General features: G+C 36.4%; 1 protein-coding gene across 1 annotated transcript in view; it reads left to right on the top strand.

Annotated features, from left to right (window-relative positions):
* Positions 1–19401, top strand: part of Dscam3 (Down syndrome cell adhesion molecule 3) — a 138252-nt gene that overhangs the window by 9824 nt on the left and 109027 nt on the right. The window contains exon 3 of the mRNA XM_065221604.1: positions 16175–16397. Coding sequence (XP_065077676.1) covers positions 16175–16397 — 223 coding nt within the window. The remainder of the gene's footprint in view (positions 1–16174; positions 16398–19401) is intronic.

The following is a 19401-nucleotide window of genomic DNA, read 5'->3' as shown; positions in this document are numbered from 1 at the left end:
TGAGCAGCTCAATACTTTTTATAACAAACTTCGGTAAATATAAAATCGTTTTTGTTTCCAAAAATTACTGAAAATTCGCTTTTCAGATATAAATAACACTACGCTACAGAGGTTTTCAGGACTGTAATTAATTAATTCGAAAACGGCTCAGCATGGAAAGAAATAATCATTGAAAAATCATCCACGGTACGTTCAACTTGTAAGTGCTAGTGTCTTTGTTTCGAGTATTTTTTAGATTATCGTGGTTTTTTGTTTAGTTCCGTTAAAGTGTAAAAAATAATGGCAGGTAATGTTCGTGAGTGTTGTGCAGTTTTCTCCGTTGTCAAACTCCCTAGTAGGCAGAGGTAGGACAGCGTACTGTAGAACGCAACAATCCACCCCACCGAAAATTGCAAAAACCCGCCACCAGATGGACAAACAACTGCCTGTTGGGAGGCCATGGGGGGTGGCGATAGAGATGGCCATTTTGAATGGAGGATAACGGGCACGACAAACTGGCGATGAACGACGAATGGCCCGGGTCACTGGCCGACAGCCTGGAGCAGTGACCCAATGACTCACGCATTTTTGAAATTAATAAGGACTGATCGTAAGACCACCAGCGAAAACGGTTTATCAAGAAAGCAAGCCAGCTAAATTGACGCAAGTAAGAGTGGAAACAGTGAAAAAGTGTGAGGAGAGAGTCAAGGACAGCAGGACCCCGCTGTATTTAGTACAATTCACCTGTACGCAGTGAAGTTCCGGTAGACGTACCGGAAGGTTACACCGTCATTGCCTGCCGGCCGAGTTCGTCACCAACTCATAGGCCCAGGAAGAGTAACCTGGTGCTCGTCATCGTCACCCCGTACAGCAAGCGCGCGAACGAGATACACGACGAGAAAGTGGAGAGGAAGCGGACGTCGACCGAGGACAAGCGGTCGACAATCGAAGACACATAGTGGAGGTGTTGCGAGGGGCCACGACGAAGAAACCAGGTCAGATAGATTGTAAGAAAGTGGGAGAATAAGGTAGTAAAGAGGGAGAATAAAAGTTCAGGAAAGTGAAATAAATGTCTATTCTTGAGTAGTGAAGTGCTTGTGGAGTTTTTTCTGTGTGTCACGTGCGATCATTCCCTGCCCGCGTAATTGCAATCGGTAAGCGTGCAGACCCTGAGGCCATTGGAGTCAGGGAGTCTCGAAAGTGCTCCTGACTGAGGTGGCTGACACTTACAAACTGTTAGTTTTGCTCAATTCTCTGCTTAAAATTATCCGGATCGAAATGTTTTAAAATTATCCGGATAAAACAGAATGTGGATAGGGACAATATCCATTATTTTTCTATCCCGATAGTATCCGGAGTACTCCGAACAGTTTATGTTTGGAATAGGGATGTTTGATTTCAAATATGTACCCATCAATATGGGTACTTTTGGAATCAGGGGGATGTCTAGAGTCCGGATATTGATATCTGACGCCAATTATAAATCTAAGATAGCGGCTTCCGGTTTCATAGAAAGTGGAAAATACTGTCAAATACCCATCAATATGGATATTTATGGAATCGGGGTGATGTCTAGAGCTAGAAGTACGCAATAACCTCTAACTCCGACGCAGACAACGGTTGTAAAGTAATTCCACTAACTACTGCTTTTGGTTTATTCGTTCCAAATTTAAAATAAATTACATTTCATTTTAATCTAGGTACGCCAGCTGCTACAGTAACTTATTAGCCTTAATTGTTATGATATAGGGGAAATGGATGTAATTTCGGCCTAAATGCCCCTAATTTGGGCCCATCCATAAATTCAGCAATCGACAAAATGTTCAATAGCGACCAAAATATCCATGGCAATGATGCGTTAATCTAGATAAAATTGATAAATAGCAGATTTTTAGCGATGGGCCCCATCTTAGATCCATAGTCCAACATTAGAGCCATTTCCCCTATAGAGCAATTCCCTACGATTTCGCAAATCGGTTTATTTTTATATTTTTTTGATTTGGTTGAAAAGTTGCGGAAACGTTCCTAATGACCGACATGTCATTTTGCATCTTCATATGACCATTTTGAATCCAGTCTTAGTTTTGAAAAGGGCATATAGAAAAAAAATATCAAGCTTATCTTCAGAAAACTGTTTGTCCGATCGGATTGGTGTCTTGGGCAATATTGCAGGTAGTAGATAAGACTATTTGAAAAAAAAATATGCGCTCCTAAATAATTTACCCAACTTTTTTTTTTAAATATTAAATAAAGTCTTCAAAACAATTTTTTCTTAAAAAGGGTTTAATTTTTATTTTCTTATTTATTGATATGTTTTAGAGGACAAACAATGCCATCTATTGCACTATAGGTCAAGATGGAGAAATGATGGACAAAAGTTTGTAATTTAAAAAAAAACTCAAGTTTTTGGAAAAAAAATATCTCCAAAATTTGGTCCAATTACTGTTTTGACTTTGTATAATGAAAGTATACCAAAATGACACGTAAGTAAAATTTTGCTAAGTCGCACCATTTTCAAGATGTAGTGGTTTGAATGTAGATATTTTTAAAATGTTGGTAGTTTTTGGCCATTTTAAATGTATTTCGTGGTGGTCCAGTGTTGAAAATATTTTTTTTTCGACAGATCAGAAAATTTTACAATGAAAATGGCTCATCGATATGATATAAATTATCCGGAATGTGTATGTTTTAAAACAATTTATTTTCTTTCAAATACACTTTTTTGTCCATGATTTCTCCAACATGACCTATAGTGCAATAGATGGCATTTTTTGTCCTCTAAAACATATCAACAAATAAAAAAAGTAAGTAAGAGTAAATTTTTTTATAGTGCATATTTTTTTTAAATAGTGTCATCTATTACCTGCCCAAGACACCAAAGCGATCGGACAAACAGTTTTCGAGTAAAAATTTTCTGAAGATAAGCTTAATATTTTTCTTTATGTCCTTTTCAAAACTAAGACTGGATTCAAAATGGCGATATGAAGATGCAAAATGGCATTGTTGGTCATAAGGAACGTTTCCACAAATTTTCTACAAAATCAAAAAAAAAAAAAAAAAAATTCAAAAATAAACCGATTTGCGAATTTGTAGGGAATTGCGCTTTATCTAAGTGTTTTTACATTGTTCCTGCCGTGGAAATTCAGTATTTTAAACAGGTTTTCTATACCTTCATGTCAGCATAACAATTGACATCTTAAAACTAAAAACTAAAACTTAATTTTATCTAAGTATAAAGGGAATTAATCGTTGTTATTGAAGATTGCAACGATTTCTGCCTGAAATTATTAATAATTTTGATGAACATTTGTTATAACGACTCAACATTCGAAATTCTTTGTACCTCGGTAGTACCATAGAGGTCATTATAAGATGATGATGATGGTCCGACTTTTTACCCCTACAAAGGTTTGAGCTGGACGATTTATCTTTAAGATAGTTAAATATGACATTTTAACCAGGTCAGCAAACAAAATTGAACTGGTTACAGTTAAAGATATAAATTTCCTCTGGAGTTTACAGTTGCTTCACAGCGATATAAATGTGGAAAAGCTCAAGCGTCACCCTCTTAGTTCGCCTTTTTATCCACCTAAAATATTCATAAGTATTACATGCGATCAAGAGAGCAACGTGTGAGGTCTAATTTACTTCCATTCGAGGATGGGCCGGCCAAACGGGTTACTTCTCCATTGTTAAGAATTGTCATATTGAAGCTGTCGCAGAGGTCATATATCAAAATAGAACGGTTGTCATCATACAGTTCTCCCCAGCCTGTACCATGGGAATTAAAAACTCCCATAATCAACCGTGGAGCAGAAAGTGCTGAACATATATCAGAAAGTTGTTTTCGAGTAACAACGGATGCGACAACTTCAATACCTGGAAATTGTGGATGATTCACTCTATAGAAGGAATGGCACTTTTTGATCCCCAAAAGTACCCCTCCTCCACGCGAATCATAAAATCGTAAAAATGAAGATCTATACCTTAATTTTCACAAAGAGCGAATGCATCACAACCATTAAAAGACAATTCCACTGTAGAACAGTGATCAAATCCCCGACCTCGTTTGGAAAATTATCCATCGAAGGAAATGATTGCTGCAAGGAGGGGCCACTTCAATTTCAATTGCTTCAAGAGTGTCTTTACAGTAGGAAGCATTGCCAGAAAAATGTTTTTCAGAGGATCAGAAATATCGAGGTACTTGAGGATACCGTCCACAATGTTATCAAATGAGAACCCAGCTGAAGAAGGGGCTTCTGTTCTTAAAACTAGGACATCAGGGGTTTTGGATTTCCCCGGGAGAGGTGGAAAATCCTGGGTATAGTCAGTTCTGCGGAATCCATGAGGAGTAGAAGTCTCCTTTTTTCCACCATTCCTTCATTTGGGCAAGTTGACTTGAGGTTCTTGATTTGCAACTTTCCGTGAAAGAATGCGTTTTCGTTTCCGTGCAGAACCGTCCGGAAAACTGAAAGAAGTTCCCTCCTCAGTCAGAGTCAGTTCCGTAATCTGACAAAAGAGAAAAGAGATTTTTGTCATTGGTCGATGGCCTAGGCTGTCTTCAGCATTTCTGCCAAAGACTGCCTGGAACGTTCCTTAAGTGAGCGTTGTAGTTTCGCCCGCGTTGTTTGTACACCGGACACGATGAGAGATCATCAGGAGGAGTTCCTTTGCAGTACACGCATTTTGGTGCAGTAGCTGCACAGGCGCCATCCACAGAAGCCTCAGATACCATCACCGACCACAGGATCGGAACATCACTCCGACAGTATTTCCCACTTTTTATGAAACCGGAAACCGCCATCTTGCAATAACAAAATGTCGTCGGATATCAATTTATGGCCTCTATACATCAACCCAATTCCAAAAATACCCATATTGATGGTTATTTGACAGTATTTCCCATTTTTTTATGTAACTGGAAGCCATCATCTTGGATTTCAAAATGGTCTCGGATAGCAATTTCCAGTCTCTAGACATCACCCCGATTAAAATTTATGGGTATTTGACAGTATTTCCCATTTTTTTTTTTTGGAAATTGGAAGCCACCATCTTGGATTTCAAAATGGCGTCAGATATTAATTTCCGGACTCTAGACATCACCCTGATTCCAAAAATAAAATGTTATCATTTATTTTATCTTTGCGTCACTGCTGTCACTGAATGTTGCATTGTCATGATATAAAATATCAATTGGTGCATGATCAAAACAGTGATATTTACCGTTCTTCATCGAAACAAGCATCTGCCCATTTTTACCCTCACCTCCCTCATTATTTACTCCTGCATTTCCGTTGAATTACATAACATTTCGGGTGAGTGCAAGTACAAAATACACACAGCAAAGCATGCACTCATAAACTGGATCATCGTTTTATAAAGTGTGAAAAATTACTTCTTCCCGAGCAGGAACGAATATCTCGATACCTTAAATTGGTATGGATGAGCCTGACATAAGAGGTAAAATACAAAAAAATAATACCAAAATAATGTTCCCACAATACCATTTCAATACCAAATTATGATAATGCAATAACAAAACAATACCACACAGGTATTTTTTTGGTATCCAAATATCAATTTTTGTTATTAAGAAAGTATTATGCATGTTATTTTTTGGTATTATTCTTTGGTATTTTACCTCTTATGTCATGCTGGTCAATACCAAATTTTGGTATCAGATCAGAATTAGGTATTCATTAGTTATTTTCACCCACTCGGGTTACTTTCATTAAATCACCTTCCTTAAGCATCAAACGCATGTTTGTGCTATTAGTCAGCCTTGTGCAGTACCATGTGCGTTGAAAAATACCATCATGCAAAGAATAATAAATTGAGACATATGAAAGGGGAAGAAATATGGAAGGAAAAAAATTGCACCAACGACATCATTATGTGAAAAGCCTAACACAAAACGTTGGAGAGGAGCACAAACCTCGAGTGCTTCATTGTGTTCATTTGTGAATGGAAGTTTCCACCCAATGAGATGTAAACAGATGAGACCCAGAGAATTTGTCGTCTCTTTTGTTCCTTCGCTGTTTGAATGGATAACGGAGTTTGACGTCAAACTGCGTCAACCATTTAAACAGTGGAGCCTTATAGCCTAGTCAGTAAAGGCACGGTATTACCCAGCCGAAGGCGGCGGGTTCGATTCCCAGTCCGTTCGAGAGAATCTTTCGGTTTGGAAATTTTCTCAACTTTCCTGGGCATAGAGTATCATTGTGCTTGCCACACAATATACAAATTCATGCATTGGTATTGGCATCGAAAGCTCTCAATTAATAACTGTGAAAGTGCATTTTAGAACACTAAGTTGAGAGCACGCAATAAGCTAATATGCGCTAAGCAATAAGCTTGAAATGCGAATAATAAGAAGAAGCAACAAAAGAGACTACAAATTCTCTGGACCTCATCTGTTTACATCTCCTTGGTTTCCACCGCTTGGTGTCTTATAAAAGAAAAAGAGTATTAACACAATGTTACACTGTTTCACACATGAAAATTTAACATAAAATTATAATAAATCACCTCACGCTATGTGTAAAGGTGACTGTGGGAACTATAGTTTCATAATCTGTTCAGTTATCTCATCATTATAAATTCGGTTTTCCAAATATAGGGTTTTGAACTAATTTCCACCATTCTAAGTAGAACCCACGCTTAACCTAACTTTTATAAACGGATTTGTAAAAATAAGTTGGAGCTCACCCTTCAAAAAGTATGTCAATGTTGAACATAAAACATTGAATCTCTGCCATTTAACGACCGATTTTCGATCTTCATAAGTCATTTGAAAGGTATTGATTGAAATCTTGTTAGTAGGTAACTGGTTTGATATATTTTACAACTTTTGAAAACTTAAACTTCTCTGAAACTTACAACATTTTCCAAAATTCACACTTCTATTCATGACTGATTTTCTCTGAATTGGTTTGATCAAATTTTGAAATGAAAGGTGAAGCATTACTTTTTTTTTATATTTAATGTAGTTTATTTATTTATTTATTTATTGTTAATTTAAAAAAAAATTAATTTGCAAAAAATATATCTTCTATTTCAGAAGGAATTCTAGTGCACCTAATCAATTCTGATATTAACATTTGTATTAATATAGTTGATGAATTTAATAAACATTTCAACCGTTGCCACCCGCCAAGAGTCGTCATTATCCTTCGTTGTATGTACGTACGTCCATGCTGCAGCTACCCGAGCAAAGTCTGAGATCAAATTGAAAACTAAATTTGATGTTGTGATTTCGCTGATAATGATTACTCAGCTGCTGTCGTTTTGGTCGTTTTAACGGTTAAAATATCAAAATCGAGAGCAAAAAATCTTCCGGTGACATCACATTGAAAACTATTTCTGCTATCAGTGAGAACAAACTGAAACTCAATTTGATGTCCATTTTTCCTGTTGATAACAAAACAAGTATTCAATTTGATGTTATGCTTAGACAATCAAAACAAACCCGCAACAACATATTTTTGAAGAGCAAATGTACAGCAAAATTAAAACAAAATTAGGTAGGAGAATATACGTATTCTCGGCAACCTAAGCAGCGACCATCTTTCTATAGCCTTTTTCTCTAAGGAACGCACACATATACAGTATTGGTTTGCTTACAATCTTTTGCTGCCAGCTGCTCTAACAATTTCAGTCGAAAGAATTGTCAAAAACTGTTTTAACACGCTTTTACAAAGCTCCAATATTCTCTAGTGAGAGCGACTATTGTGGGCAATAGACTGATGCAAAATTTGACTTTTTCGCTCCACAGTGCTTAAATGGTTTCAAATCGGGACCTGATTAGCCTCCCAAAGTTACAACTCATTTGGTTAGAAACAGACTTCGCACAAGCCATTTGAAGTTTACATGTAAATTACTATGGGAAATCTCAACGTTTTGTTCATTGCCTTCTAGTATTTTTCCATATTGAGCTGCGAAACAGTTCGATAGCCATTCTTATATAAAATTTTCTCAACTACAACATTGCTGAAAATCGTTTCTATGTAAAACGAGACAGGAAAAAGTTATTAATTATTTAAGAGATTGGTAAACTTATGACATGATCAAGCAGCTGCTCTGTAGGCAACACTGTATTTTGCAGTGTGACATAGTAGCCATGATTTGTGTGTCCTATTCAACGCCCCAGAAACACCAATGTTGCCTGCTGAGTTGATTGAGCATGATCATTTTTTGTTTTTATTTTGCTGTACATGCACATGCATTTTGCTCTTCAAAAATGTGTTGTTGCGGGTTTGTTTTTATTGCCTTAGCATTACATCAAATTGAATACTTGTTTTGTTATCTTCATGAAAAATTGATATAAAACACCTACCCACATTTATTAATTTGTGCTTCACAAAATTCATTATATTTCAAATGAATAAATGTTTTCAATTCGATGCCTAGTTATATCAAACGTTCAACCGAGCGTTCAACAACACTTACATAATTTAAAAGACACTGCATTTTACACGTTAAAACTGTCTTTTGAACAGTTTTCCAGTGATTGCATGAGCATTCCTGACATTGCTTAAAATTATTATAGCATCAGATTGCGGGTTTGCTAGTGTAATAGGATGCTGTGTTGATTGTTCATTAACTCTTGATCGCTTGTAATACTTATGAATATTTTAGATAGACAAAAAGGCGAACTAAAGTAGATTTTGATTTTTTCTCTTCCATGAAACTCCAATCACTCTTGTAACCAGTGGTGTGTCTATCTGCCTGAGATTAGTGAGATTGTCGCGATTAGTGTTTCGTATTTTATGTATAACAATATTCCAAGAAAAGGTTTTAATACAAGCTACCAACACCACCCATTGTCAAAAAAATCACCCACTGGACAGTACACAGCCACACCACTAAACGACAGGAAGATCCTCTACCTACTACCAGATGGCACTGTTTACTGGATTTGGAGGCCATTAGGCGGTGGCATAATGGGGCCATGATGAGGCGAAATAGGGCGGAAGGACGATGGCTCATCGAGGAGGAGAGGAGGAAGGAGGAGAAATAATAGGTCAGCCGCCATCGTTGAGAATCATTTGATTGGCGATACTCAACAGCGAGGCTTCGTAAAGCAAGTTCAAGCAAGTTTGAAATTCAGTAAGAACCGTGAGGACGTGAAAGAAGTGAAGAAGGAGAGTGAGGTGCAGAACCATCCAAGTAAAATTCCCTTCGAGATAAACACCTTCTCGATCGCCAATAACCGCCATCGTGATTTCCCATTATGTCCACAGGACCCCGTAGTTTACCGCTGGAAATTCATCCACGGCGTGGTCATACCCTGTAGTGTCCGTCATTCGGCATGCGGTTAGACACGGAGCATCTTCCGATACGAAGGTATCCAGGAATACAAACCAACGGCCCATGGACCGTTAGACCCACGAGTATAGTGAGGAGAGAGAGAGAGAGAGAGAGAGAGAGAGAGAGAGAGAGAGAGAGAGAGAGAGATCGAAGAGCCGTCGCGGAAAGTACCGAAGTACGCGACCGGCTTGCGAACCAAGTCAAGGGTTCAAAGTCGAAGGAAAGGAACCGACTGGACTGTGAAAAGTGCCCAGAAGGAAGCTGAGGAAGGTGAAGGAGTTTCTGTGGAAGGACCAACAGCGGACCCACGCTGAAGAACAAGAAGAAACGTTAGGCGAAACGAGGTAGGAGATAAGCAAAGGTACCTGTAGCTAAACAAGTGTTGTGTGTGCTGGATATTTGAGTGTTTCCTTCCCTAGTAGCACCCTTGTTATAAATTGGTCTTGGAAACTTATATACGACTTATTTCAGTTATAAACAAGTTGCTGCAATTTTTTGGGCCAGAATTGTGCACTTGGGTTGGCCGTGATATTCGAGCGCGCATGCCAACCCTGAGGTAGTGTAGAGGGGGTTTCATTAGTGCTGGGCAGGGATTACCCCATCTGTTACACTCTAAAACTTTCCCGAGAATCTGACATAATGAAATATTTTCAAAGTTCTTATAATTAGCTTGTTTAGTCTGGCACTTCAAAGATTGACAATGCTGACTAGAAATCTAAAAAAAAATGTTAGATCGAGAGATAATTTCAATGGGTTCTTAATAAATCATAGGGTATTTTAAGGAGAAGCCTTACAACATTCTAAGGGAGTTCAGTTTCGAATCCCTTCGGATACGGTTGTGTTTTAAGTTTGCCCTCTGTTTTGTGCGTGCGTTTTTGGCTGATTTTGCCTGATTAGCGCTGGTCCTCGCCTCCCGGACGGTTATACGTGTGTGATTGGTGGTATTCTCGCTTATTGAGAAGTTTTAGAATCGAGAAAGAAAACGTGTTTCATCATGTTTCCAAGCATCAGAAGAGATGTCGCTATCTGCGTTGTTTTTTTTTCTTCGCTTGTGCTCCCGGACCAGAAATTTGAGGCATCACGAGTGTTAGTTTTTAATTTCAGTCTATTTACGCGTTATATGATTTTATGAGTGTCGTATTTTCTTTTCATTTTTTTCTGTGTTTGTGAGCCGAACCGCTCGAGTGATGCCACATATACAGATTTATCTGTAACCATACAGATTTTTTTTCAATATTTTTATACATATATCTTACATACAGATTACAGATTTTTGGAAAATATACAGATTTTTGGAAAGCATACAGATTTTTTAAAATATACAAATTTTTCAAATAAAGAGAATATTTATTAAAATATTTTTATATATAATATTTCTGACAAATAATCATTTCTTAATTTTTAACACCTTGAATTCAATATATGAGGATCAAATCCGAAACAAATTTTTCACTAAATAAAATATGATTGAATTATCTTCGACTTGACTTGGAATCTTTTGAATGGACTTCTGATGTTAAGATGTTCTGATTTCTCGTTGGAAGGGATATTAGTTTCCCTTTATTTTTGTTCAATTACCCAAGTCGCATGGTGACATATACGATATTTAATTAACTATATTTTTGTGAAATCGGTAAACAAGCCATTTGAGAAAACCCAGGAAATTTTCAGTCAGAACCAGATTTATTTCTCACTACTGCTGGAACTTAATGTTTTGTATTTTCAGACTTGTAGAAAAGATACAAATCACTTAAAAAATCAAGGTTGTAGGATTTCGTGATTTAAAAAAATAAGACAAATTCTTCAGAAAGCAAACTTTAGTAATTTTTCAAGATTCTAAACATTGAACAAACTGTTTCTGAACTACGTCTGAACTCAATGTGAATTAAGGGGGTATTCCCAATCTTTTGCCTTTTTTCGGCCTGTTTTTCAATTGTTTTTTTTTTCAAGGAAAATGAATAGTAATGCGCCTAACTCTTTGGGATTCTTGTTTATTTAACATTAAAGTTTACAAATAATTTTTTTTCGACATAAAAAAGACATTATTGACGTCACAAAATGGCGGCAAACAGACCCCTGTTCGCCGCAAACGCCTGGACGGGCGAAGACTTTTCTCTGGAACGGCTTCATCTGAAACAGATTTCGTGATGAAATAATAATCTGCATAAGATTCTCTGGAGCTTCTCCCGTTGGCAGCAAAAAATCTAGCAAATTAACAAAATGGCGGCCATATGAAAAAACAGGCGATTTTTAGCCCGCTTTTTTGCAGCTTTAAGGTGCTTCAAACAATGTTAAATGTTAATATTTTTGGCTGAAAGTGGGAGAAGCTCCAAAGAATTTAATAAGGAACAAAATGCGCAAAGATTTAAGTCAATATCTCTTATAGTTTCTGAGAAAAATCTTCGCCCGATAAAAAAAATGTGGTTTCGAGAAAAACGCGTTTAAAGTTTTGACTTTAGTTAAAACCATTTGGGGGTTCTTACCATTAGTCAGCTATGCCTGGACACCGAATTCGCTGATCGGAAAACGGCTTGGGGGGATGAAAGTATATAGTCTAAAGTACAAAAAAACGTGAAAAAAAAATTTGATTTTTTGAAAAAAAAGATCGGGAATACCCCCTTAAGGCAAATCCACACTGAGAAATTATACAGATTAGTTTATAGATTTTTGTTTATCAGATACAGATTAGAAAGATTTTTTGCGTTAAAAATACAGATTGAAATTAAAAAAAAAATGCGGCATCACTGGTCGGAGGTGCTGGGTTTTCTAATAGTTCCATGATGGTCACCTTGGCATAAAGTTGAACTCAAAAAATCACAAATCATGGACCTTTTGGTTTTGCTGAGAGACCAAAAAGTGCTTTTGCATGTGGATTTTCGGTTTTTTTTTTGATTTTTGATGAATTTTCCCAGGATTTTGGGAAAAATGAAAACGTGCCGAGAAAAAAAAAATGTTTTCGGGGTGGTGAACTTCCTCTTAATCGCATCAACGCTTCGGTGTAAAAAGAAAACGCGTGCTGGAGAGTAGTGGCATGAATGATACATGGAACAACTTCGAAAACATTGAAATACAGGATTATTGTAGTTAATTTTGGTGGGATCTTTCCTTTTGTATTTATTTAATTGTATTTCCATTTTCACATAATCTTTACTTTATATGGCCGATTAGAGATTCCTAAATATATTCCACTCCCCATTAACACAAATGTTCCCTCGCGAGACATCTATGAAGTATGGGTTCCCTGCACCTTCTTAAGTAAATGTTGGATTAATTTTCCTTCCTATTCACTGCGATTGTAAGGATGTGGCTAGATGTATAATGCGATGCTTGTTTTGAAAAGTTTGATGTGTGGGAATAGCCGCTAATCCCAAGTGTTTTTTCAAGGCAACACACGATATTTTCTGCAAAATATTTTGTTTTTTTTTTATTTTTCCTCTATTTAACGTCGGTCTCTGTTCCGCAATCTAGTACCAATCAACGACGGACATCGATTGCCATCCATTGACGGCAATCGAATGTGCAGGAAGGCAGCTTCTACACCTGCGTAGGATATCGCACCCATTCAACACACATGGACCGGGACCAACGGCTTTACTTCCCTTCCGAAGGAAGACGTGACCAGAGATTTTTATGCCTCAGAAAAATCCCACCGACCTCGGCTGGTATTGAACCCAGACCCATCTAGGTGTTAGAAAGCAGTCACGCTTACCACTACACCATCGGCGCCGGCTAAATATATTGGTTGACCATTATATGTATAGCCACCCACGATTTGAGCAATCGCGTATGCTATGCTATGCTAACCCTTACAACATTCTAAGAAGAATTTTAACAAACTTCTGAAGAAATTTTCAGGAGTGTTCTGAAGAAGGTTTCAAGAAAATTATTAGCAAACTTCAATAGCAGGTCAGAGGTGAATTTCAAAAGGTTTCTGAAAAATGCTTTTAGGTAAATCTGCAGAAATTACCAAATAAACTGTAATGAATATAACAAGAGTATTTTATTCATAGAATTTACTGAAGTACGACGTTTCATGAGAATACCAACAATACTGTAGAGTGAATTTCTAAGATGGTGAAATTTTGAAGAGAAATCCAATTTGAATCGAAATTGTTTTTAGTGTATCAGAAATTTTACTTGTGAATAAATATTTTTCAAACCATCGCAATTGGGTGGAAAACTAAATAAAACTGTCGATTGTTGCGACTTTTGTGTTAAACTTTATTCAAGGATGGTTTTAAAACAATCATAAGTGCCAATTGTTTTTTATCTAACTCCAAACCCATACCTTAAGAAAAATCTAAAATAAAATGTTTCTAACAAATGTTCAAGTTCATGATGATTATTGAAAAACAGTTATCGAATAAAATTGTAGATCTCTACCAAAACTAAGCTTTCAACATATTTTTGTCAGTGGTTAAACATAAATAGAGGAGATGAGATGATGAATTGGGAATGTCTTTGATAAAATAAGAAATCTTAAAGAATTGAACGTTCACCAAATAAAACAATTTTAAAATACTCTTTATACAAAAAAAAAGCACAACATCTTTATTATTATACGTTTATTGATAATTTTAATAAATTAGGGATACTAAAGGTGTCTCATCATTTTGCTTTGCTTTGACTCCGACACAAAATAATGCAACATTTTTTAAACGCTAATCGTTAAGAGCTGATTATATGGACAACATTAAAAGGTCTATTATTGCAAGATTATGAACTTATAGTCTTGGTTTAAAAAAAAATTTGTTAAAAAATGTTGTTAGTGGTTTCTAGGGAAATTAAAAAGATCCGGGAGTGGAAATTCAGAGGATTGTATTTAAGTCTTAACCTAACTTAATTTCAATACGACTAGAAAAAACTTGAAACTTGAAGACAGAGTTGAAAGTTGAGAGAGTTTTGAAAGGTTCTGGCACTCTGAATAAATTATTTATAAAAATGTTGTACAAATTCATAAAATACCGATAACACTAAAGTATGACTGAAAATTCAGTTTCGGTTAAATGAGGATCGACCTAGTAATCCATATGGTATAATAGCGTTCGATATAATGGTGTTCAGCTAATCGGCGTCTAACTTAATCCTCCATTAAATTGTTTCGTTCCATTCTTAAATTTATTCCCAATTCCTCATCTCATCTCCTCTATTTTTCTCTAAAAACTTACAAAACTATGATTGAAAACTTAGTCTTGGTAGTCATCTACCATTTTATTCGGTAATAGTTTTTCAGTAATCATCATTTGAAATAACTTGAACATTTGTGAGAAATATTTTATTTTAGATTTTTCTTAAGGTATGGGTTTGAAGTTAGATAAAAAATAATTTGCACTTATAATTGTTTTAAGATCATCCTGGAATAAAGTTTAACACAAAAGTTGTAAAAATCGACAATTTTATTTTGTTTTCCACCCTATTGTGATGATTTGAAAAATATTTATTCACAAGTAAAATTTCTGACACACTGAAAACAATTTGTATTCTAATTGGAATTCCCTTCAAATTTTCAACTTCTGCTGAATTTTTTTGAAATTTACTCTGCAGTATTGTTGGTATTCTCATGAAACGTCGCACTTCAGTTTATTCTATGTATATTCATTACAGTTCCTTTGGTAATTTCTTCAGATTTACCCATAAGCATTTTCCAGAAACCTTTTGAAATTCACCTCCGACCTGCTATTGAAGTTTGCTAATAATATTCTTGAAACGTTCCTCAGAACACTTTTGAAAATTTCTTCAGAAGTTTGTTAGAATTCTTCTTAGAATGTTGCAAGGGTTCTCCTTAAAATACCCTATGATTTATTAAGAATTCATTGAAATTATCTCTCGAGCTAACATTTTTTTTTTAGATTCCTAGTCAGCGTTGTCAATCTTTGAAGTGCCAGACTGTTAAAAAACAAGCTAATTATAAGAACTTTGAAAATATTTCAATATGTCAGATTCTTGGGGAAGTTTAAGAGTCATTGGAGTTTCATGGAAGTGAAAAAAAAAAATAATGTTACAAATGGGATTTAAAGAACAAAATATTTTAAAATGTTAAAATCTGAATAATAATTCTCAGTCTTTCAAGAAAAATCAAGAAGCATGAAGATTTGCGTAGTCTATAATTATCAAGCAATAAAATAATTGTTGCTTTTTTTCGAGTTCACTGAAATTATTAATATTACTTCAATCTGATTAGGGGCTGTTCATAAACTACGTAGACAGTTTAGGGGGGGGGGGGGGTTGACAATTATCCACGGCCCATACAAATTTAAAAAATTTTGTATGGATAATTGTCTACGCAGGGAGAGGGAGGGGGCCAAGAATCCCAAAAAAACTGTTTACGTAGTTTATGAACAGGCCCTTAGGAAACTCAAACATATGTGGAAGTTATACAATTAAAACAAAAATGACAAAGGCTAGTTCAATTTAACATTTAAACTTTTTTCTAGATACTTGAACTCTAAACAGATACATTTTGTGGCTGAGTTAAGGGGGGCATTGTTCCCCTCCCCTGCCCCTTCTGGATACGGCTATGCTGTGTTCAATTGATTGATGAGAATTTACTCAATCATTCAATACCTCAACGGCGCCGGTGGTGTAGTGGTAAGCGTGATTACCTCTCACCCCAGCAGGCCTGGGTTCAATCCCAGTCGGCGCCGCCGGGATGTTCTAAGGCATAACATCTCTGATCACGCCGTAAAGCCGTTGGTCCCCGGTTCATGAGTTGATGGGTCGATAGGTAGGGTCCAGGTGTGGGAGCTGCCTTCCTGGCACGTCGGTAGCATTGGTGCTCAGCACGGAAAACAAGATCGACGGAAAATACAAACCAAAGGATAAAAAAATAAAAAATCAATACCTTATTAGCTGTCTTAATAACGTTGATTATTTATCTTATTTTCAGGAATATTACCAACACAATTCATTTCTCATGCGTCGGTTGGTCGAGAGATTGTTGCTACGAATGTGCATGTTCCTCAATTTTTGCAACAATTGCCGTCCAATTTGATATTTAGTAACGATTCAGGAAACTCTCAGCTATCATGCTCAATATACGGTTCTTCACAAGTGCAAATAGCATGGATTTTGAGAGATGGAACAGTTGCGAAAAATGTCGCAGGCCTAAGGTAAAGTATATGTTATTGAAAATATTTTTGGGAGTTCTTATAGATAATGGTATCAGTACATCGTGACTTTTTTTTATCGCTCCATAAAAATTCTCTTTCTTCGTCCCTTAGTTGGTTCGTCTCACGAAAAAAAAAAATGTTGAAAATACTGTTACTTTTCAACATGTTCACCAACATTAATGATCGGTTAATCGGTATAGTTTGTGGCTTGTTTACTTAAGAATTTATAAAGTTTGAGCAATTTAAGTAAATCACTTCTCATATGGCTGTCCTTTTTCAAACTGTTATACTTTATATTATGTGTAAAATAAACCAAATATTCCAACCAAGTATTCTGTGTGTACAACCAGATATGTTGGATTTTTTTTTAATATGTAGTGAACACATTATTTTTTTAACTGCTCAAAATTTACAGAAATACGCGCATAACGAAAAAAGTTACAAACAATTTTTTTACCTTGTCATATAAATGGAAAATTTTGCTATTGAACCGGTTTTAACAGATTTGTCCTCCCCGTTCAAAGTAACCAAGTATTCGAAGCAATCAAAGAAATCCAGAATTTTCCATCTTGTATTCCAAAATGATGGTACTTGTTGACTATAAACTATTGAAGATAGTGAAAAAAGAGAGTTTGATTGACCGGCCACGGTTGCTACTCCTTTATTGCCAGATCACCTGTAATTACACAAAAAACCAACTTGGAACTAGCTATGTGTAAAAACTGGTGATCTAAAACTTTATAATAGGCAATACCAGCGCCGGCCACGTATGAATTCAGGTCAATTAAGGAATGGATAGGAATATGTTTACGTGATACTCAATTTGTTGGAAGCCGAGAAATCCTTTGCACTTCCACGAGACATCACTTGGTTGGGTTAGCAGCAAGGTTCGTTTTGGCAAACGGTACGATGCATTCAAGTGATGTACTCATGTAAGGAAAAAATGCATATAACGAATCATGCATGTGAAGTGGCTTGAGATCTACGCCATGATGTTCTGCTAAGTAAGCAAAAACGGTTGCTCTAAGGCCATCGAGCCCCTCACATCACCCAGGTAGTAAATGTCATGAAGATGTTATGGGGAAAAATTTCGTGACATAGTTTCCCGGTTATGGTTGTGTTTTGTCGAATGACAAAACGTCGAATGACAAAACGTTGAATAACGAATGGACTAAAATACAAAAGATCGAAGGTACAAAAAGTCGAATGGACAAAAGGTCTAATGGACAAAATATTGAATGGGCTAAAGGTCGAATGGACAAAAGGCCAAATGGTTCAAAGAAGGACAAAAAGTTGAATGGCCCAAAGAGGGACAAAAGGTTGAATGGCCCAAAGAGGAACAAAAAATTTGAATGGGCTGAACATTGAATGGTGACAAAAGGTTGAATGATCCAAAGAGCTACAAAAGGTCGAATGGACTAACGTTCGATTAATTAGAAGGTAGACAAAAGATCGAATGGACAAATGGTCAAATGGTCCAAAGAGAGGCAAAAGATCGAATGGACAATAGGTCGAAGGGTATAAAAAAGGAAAGCAATATAATAATGCTATCTATTAAATATCTAAGCAAATTGAAGAAAATTAACTTTCTTACAAACAAGCACAGTTCTTTCCAATTATAATATTTTAATGGTTTATGAGACTGGGTATTTTGATTCTATTATTCTTGTTTTTCCTTCTTTTCATCTCTGCTCGTTCTTTCTTATAACCTCTGGTTGAATTTTTCGGAACAGTATTGGAACGACTTTATTATGTTTTTTACAAGCTGATGTAGAAGTGAACGGTTTCTAAGATTATTCCAGATTAAATAGCTTTTTTGTTATCCCCATGCGTAGTTACACTAACAATGTAAGTTATAATTGTATTATCAATTTTATTTCTCCTTTTAATCACTGCACCCTCTTTAATATAACCTATAACTTTCATTTATAATATAAAAATAATCGATTTTGATGATTAGTTATTAAATATTCAACAAAACGGTGTCCTTAAATCTGATAGGTATTCGTTCCACTATTTACTATCTGGTAAAGTGGGCTTCACACGATCTTTTGTCCATACGATTTTTTGTCCATTCGCCCTTTTGTCCATTCGCCCTTTTGTCCATCCGACGTTTTATCCATTCGAACGTTTATTCATTCGACCTTTTGTCCATTCGACTTTTTGTCCCCCTTCTCATCATTCGACCTTTTGTTCCCCTTCTCATCAATCAATCTTTTGTCCATTCTACCTATTGTACCTTCGACCTTTTATCATACAATCAGTTTCCCCATACGATTTAGTGGTGACATCTAAATGTGAAAATGTACACTTAGCACCTCTGCATCACACCACTTATGATTGAGTTGTTATTGTTACTATTCACCCGATGATTACGACAAGTTTCACAAAACAAAATGTGGATTATTTCTCCCATGACCTTGAGGCCGAAAAGCCTGCGTGACCTCCCCGACATGGAACCCGACACATTCAGCAAAGTAAGAAAATTTCCGTTGGGTACAGATAACAAGTTTATCATTAGAGTAAAAGGCTAGGACGATGAAAGCATAGAGATTACTTTTCCTATACTTATTCCCAAATTAACTTGAGTTACTATCTAAGAAGTTGAAGGAGAACGGACTCAAGCCGATCCAGATTTAAACGATGAATCGACCTGACGCCACTCGCAAGTACCGTAACAAGCTGTATCTGGTCCACCTGGAGAAGAATTCAACGTGTATCAAGGATCTGCAGAATATTCGGGTGCTGTTCAACATCGTGGTGATATGTGAACGGTACAAACCCGTCAACCGTGACACCCAATGCGCGAAGTGCTTGCTATTCGGGCATGGAACGGAAAACTACCACATTGACTACCGCTGCGACAAATTGTGGCGAACAGCACGCACCTGATACCTGCGAGTTAATTGAGGACGCAGATCTCAAATGTGCCAATTGTGGGACAACAACCAGCGAGACGAGCCCGAAAAGAGGAATATATTGCGATCTGCAAAAAAAGCTTCTA

The sequence above is a fragment of the Ochlerotatus camptorhynchus genome, unplaced genomic scaffold, assembly GCF_037179485.1.
Source record: "Ochlerotatus camptorhynchus isolate MF236.1 unplaced genomic scaffold, CSIRO-AGI_Acam_v1.1 ptg000145l, whole genome shotgun sequence".
NCBI lineage: Eukaryota > Metazoa > Arthropoda > Insecta > Diptera > Culicidae > Ochlerotatus > Ochlerotatus camptorhynchus.
Note: the sequence above shows the minus strand (reverse complement) of the source record. Positions and strands in the feature narration are given on the sequence as shown.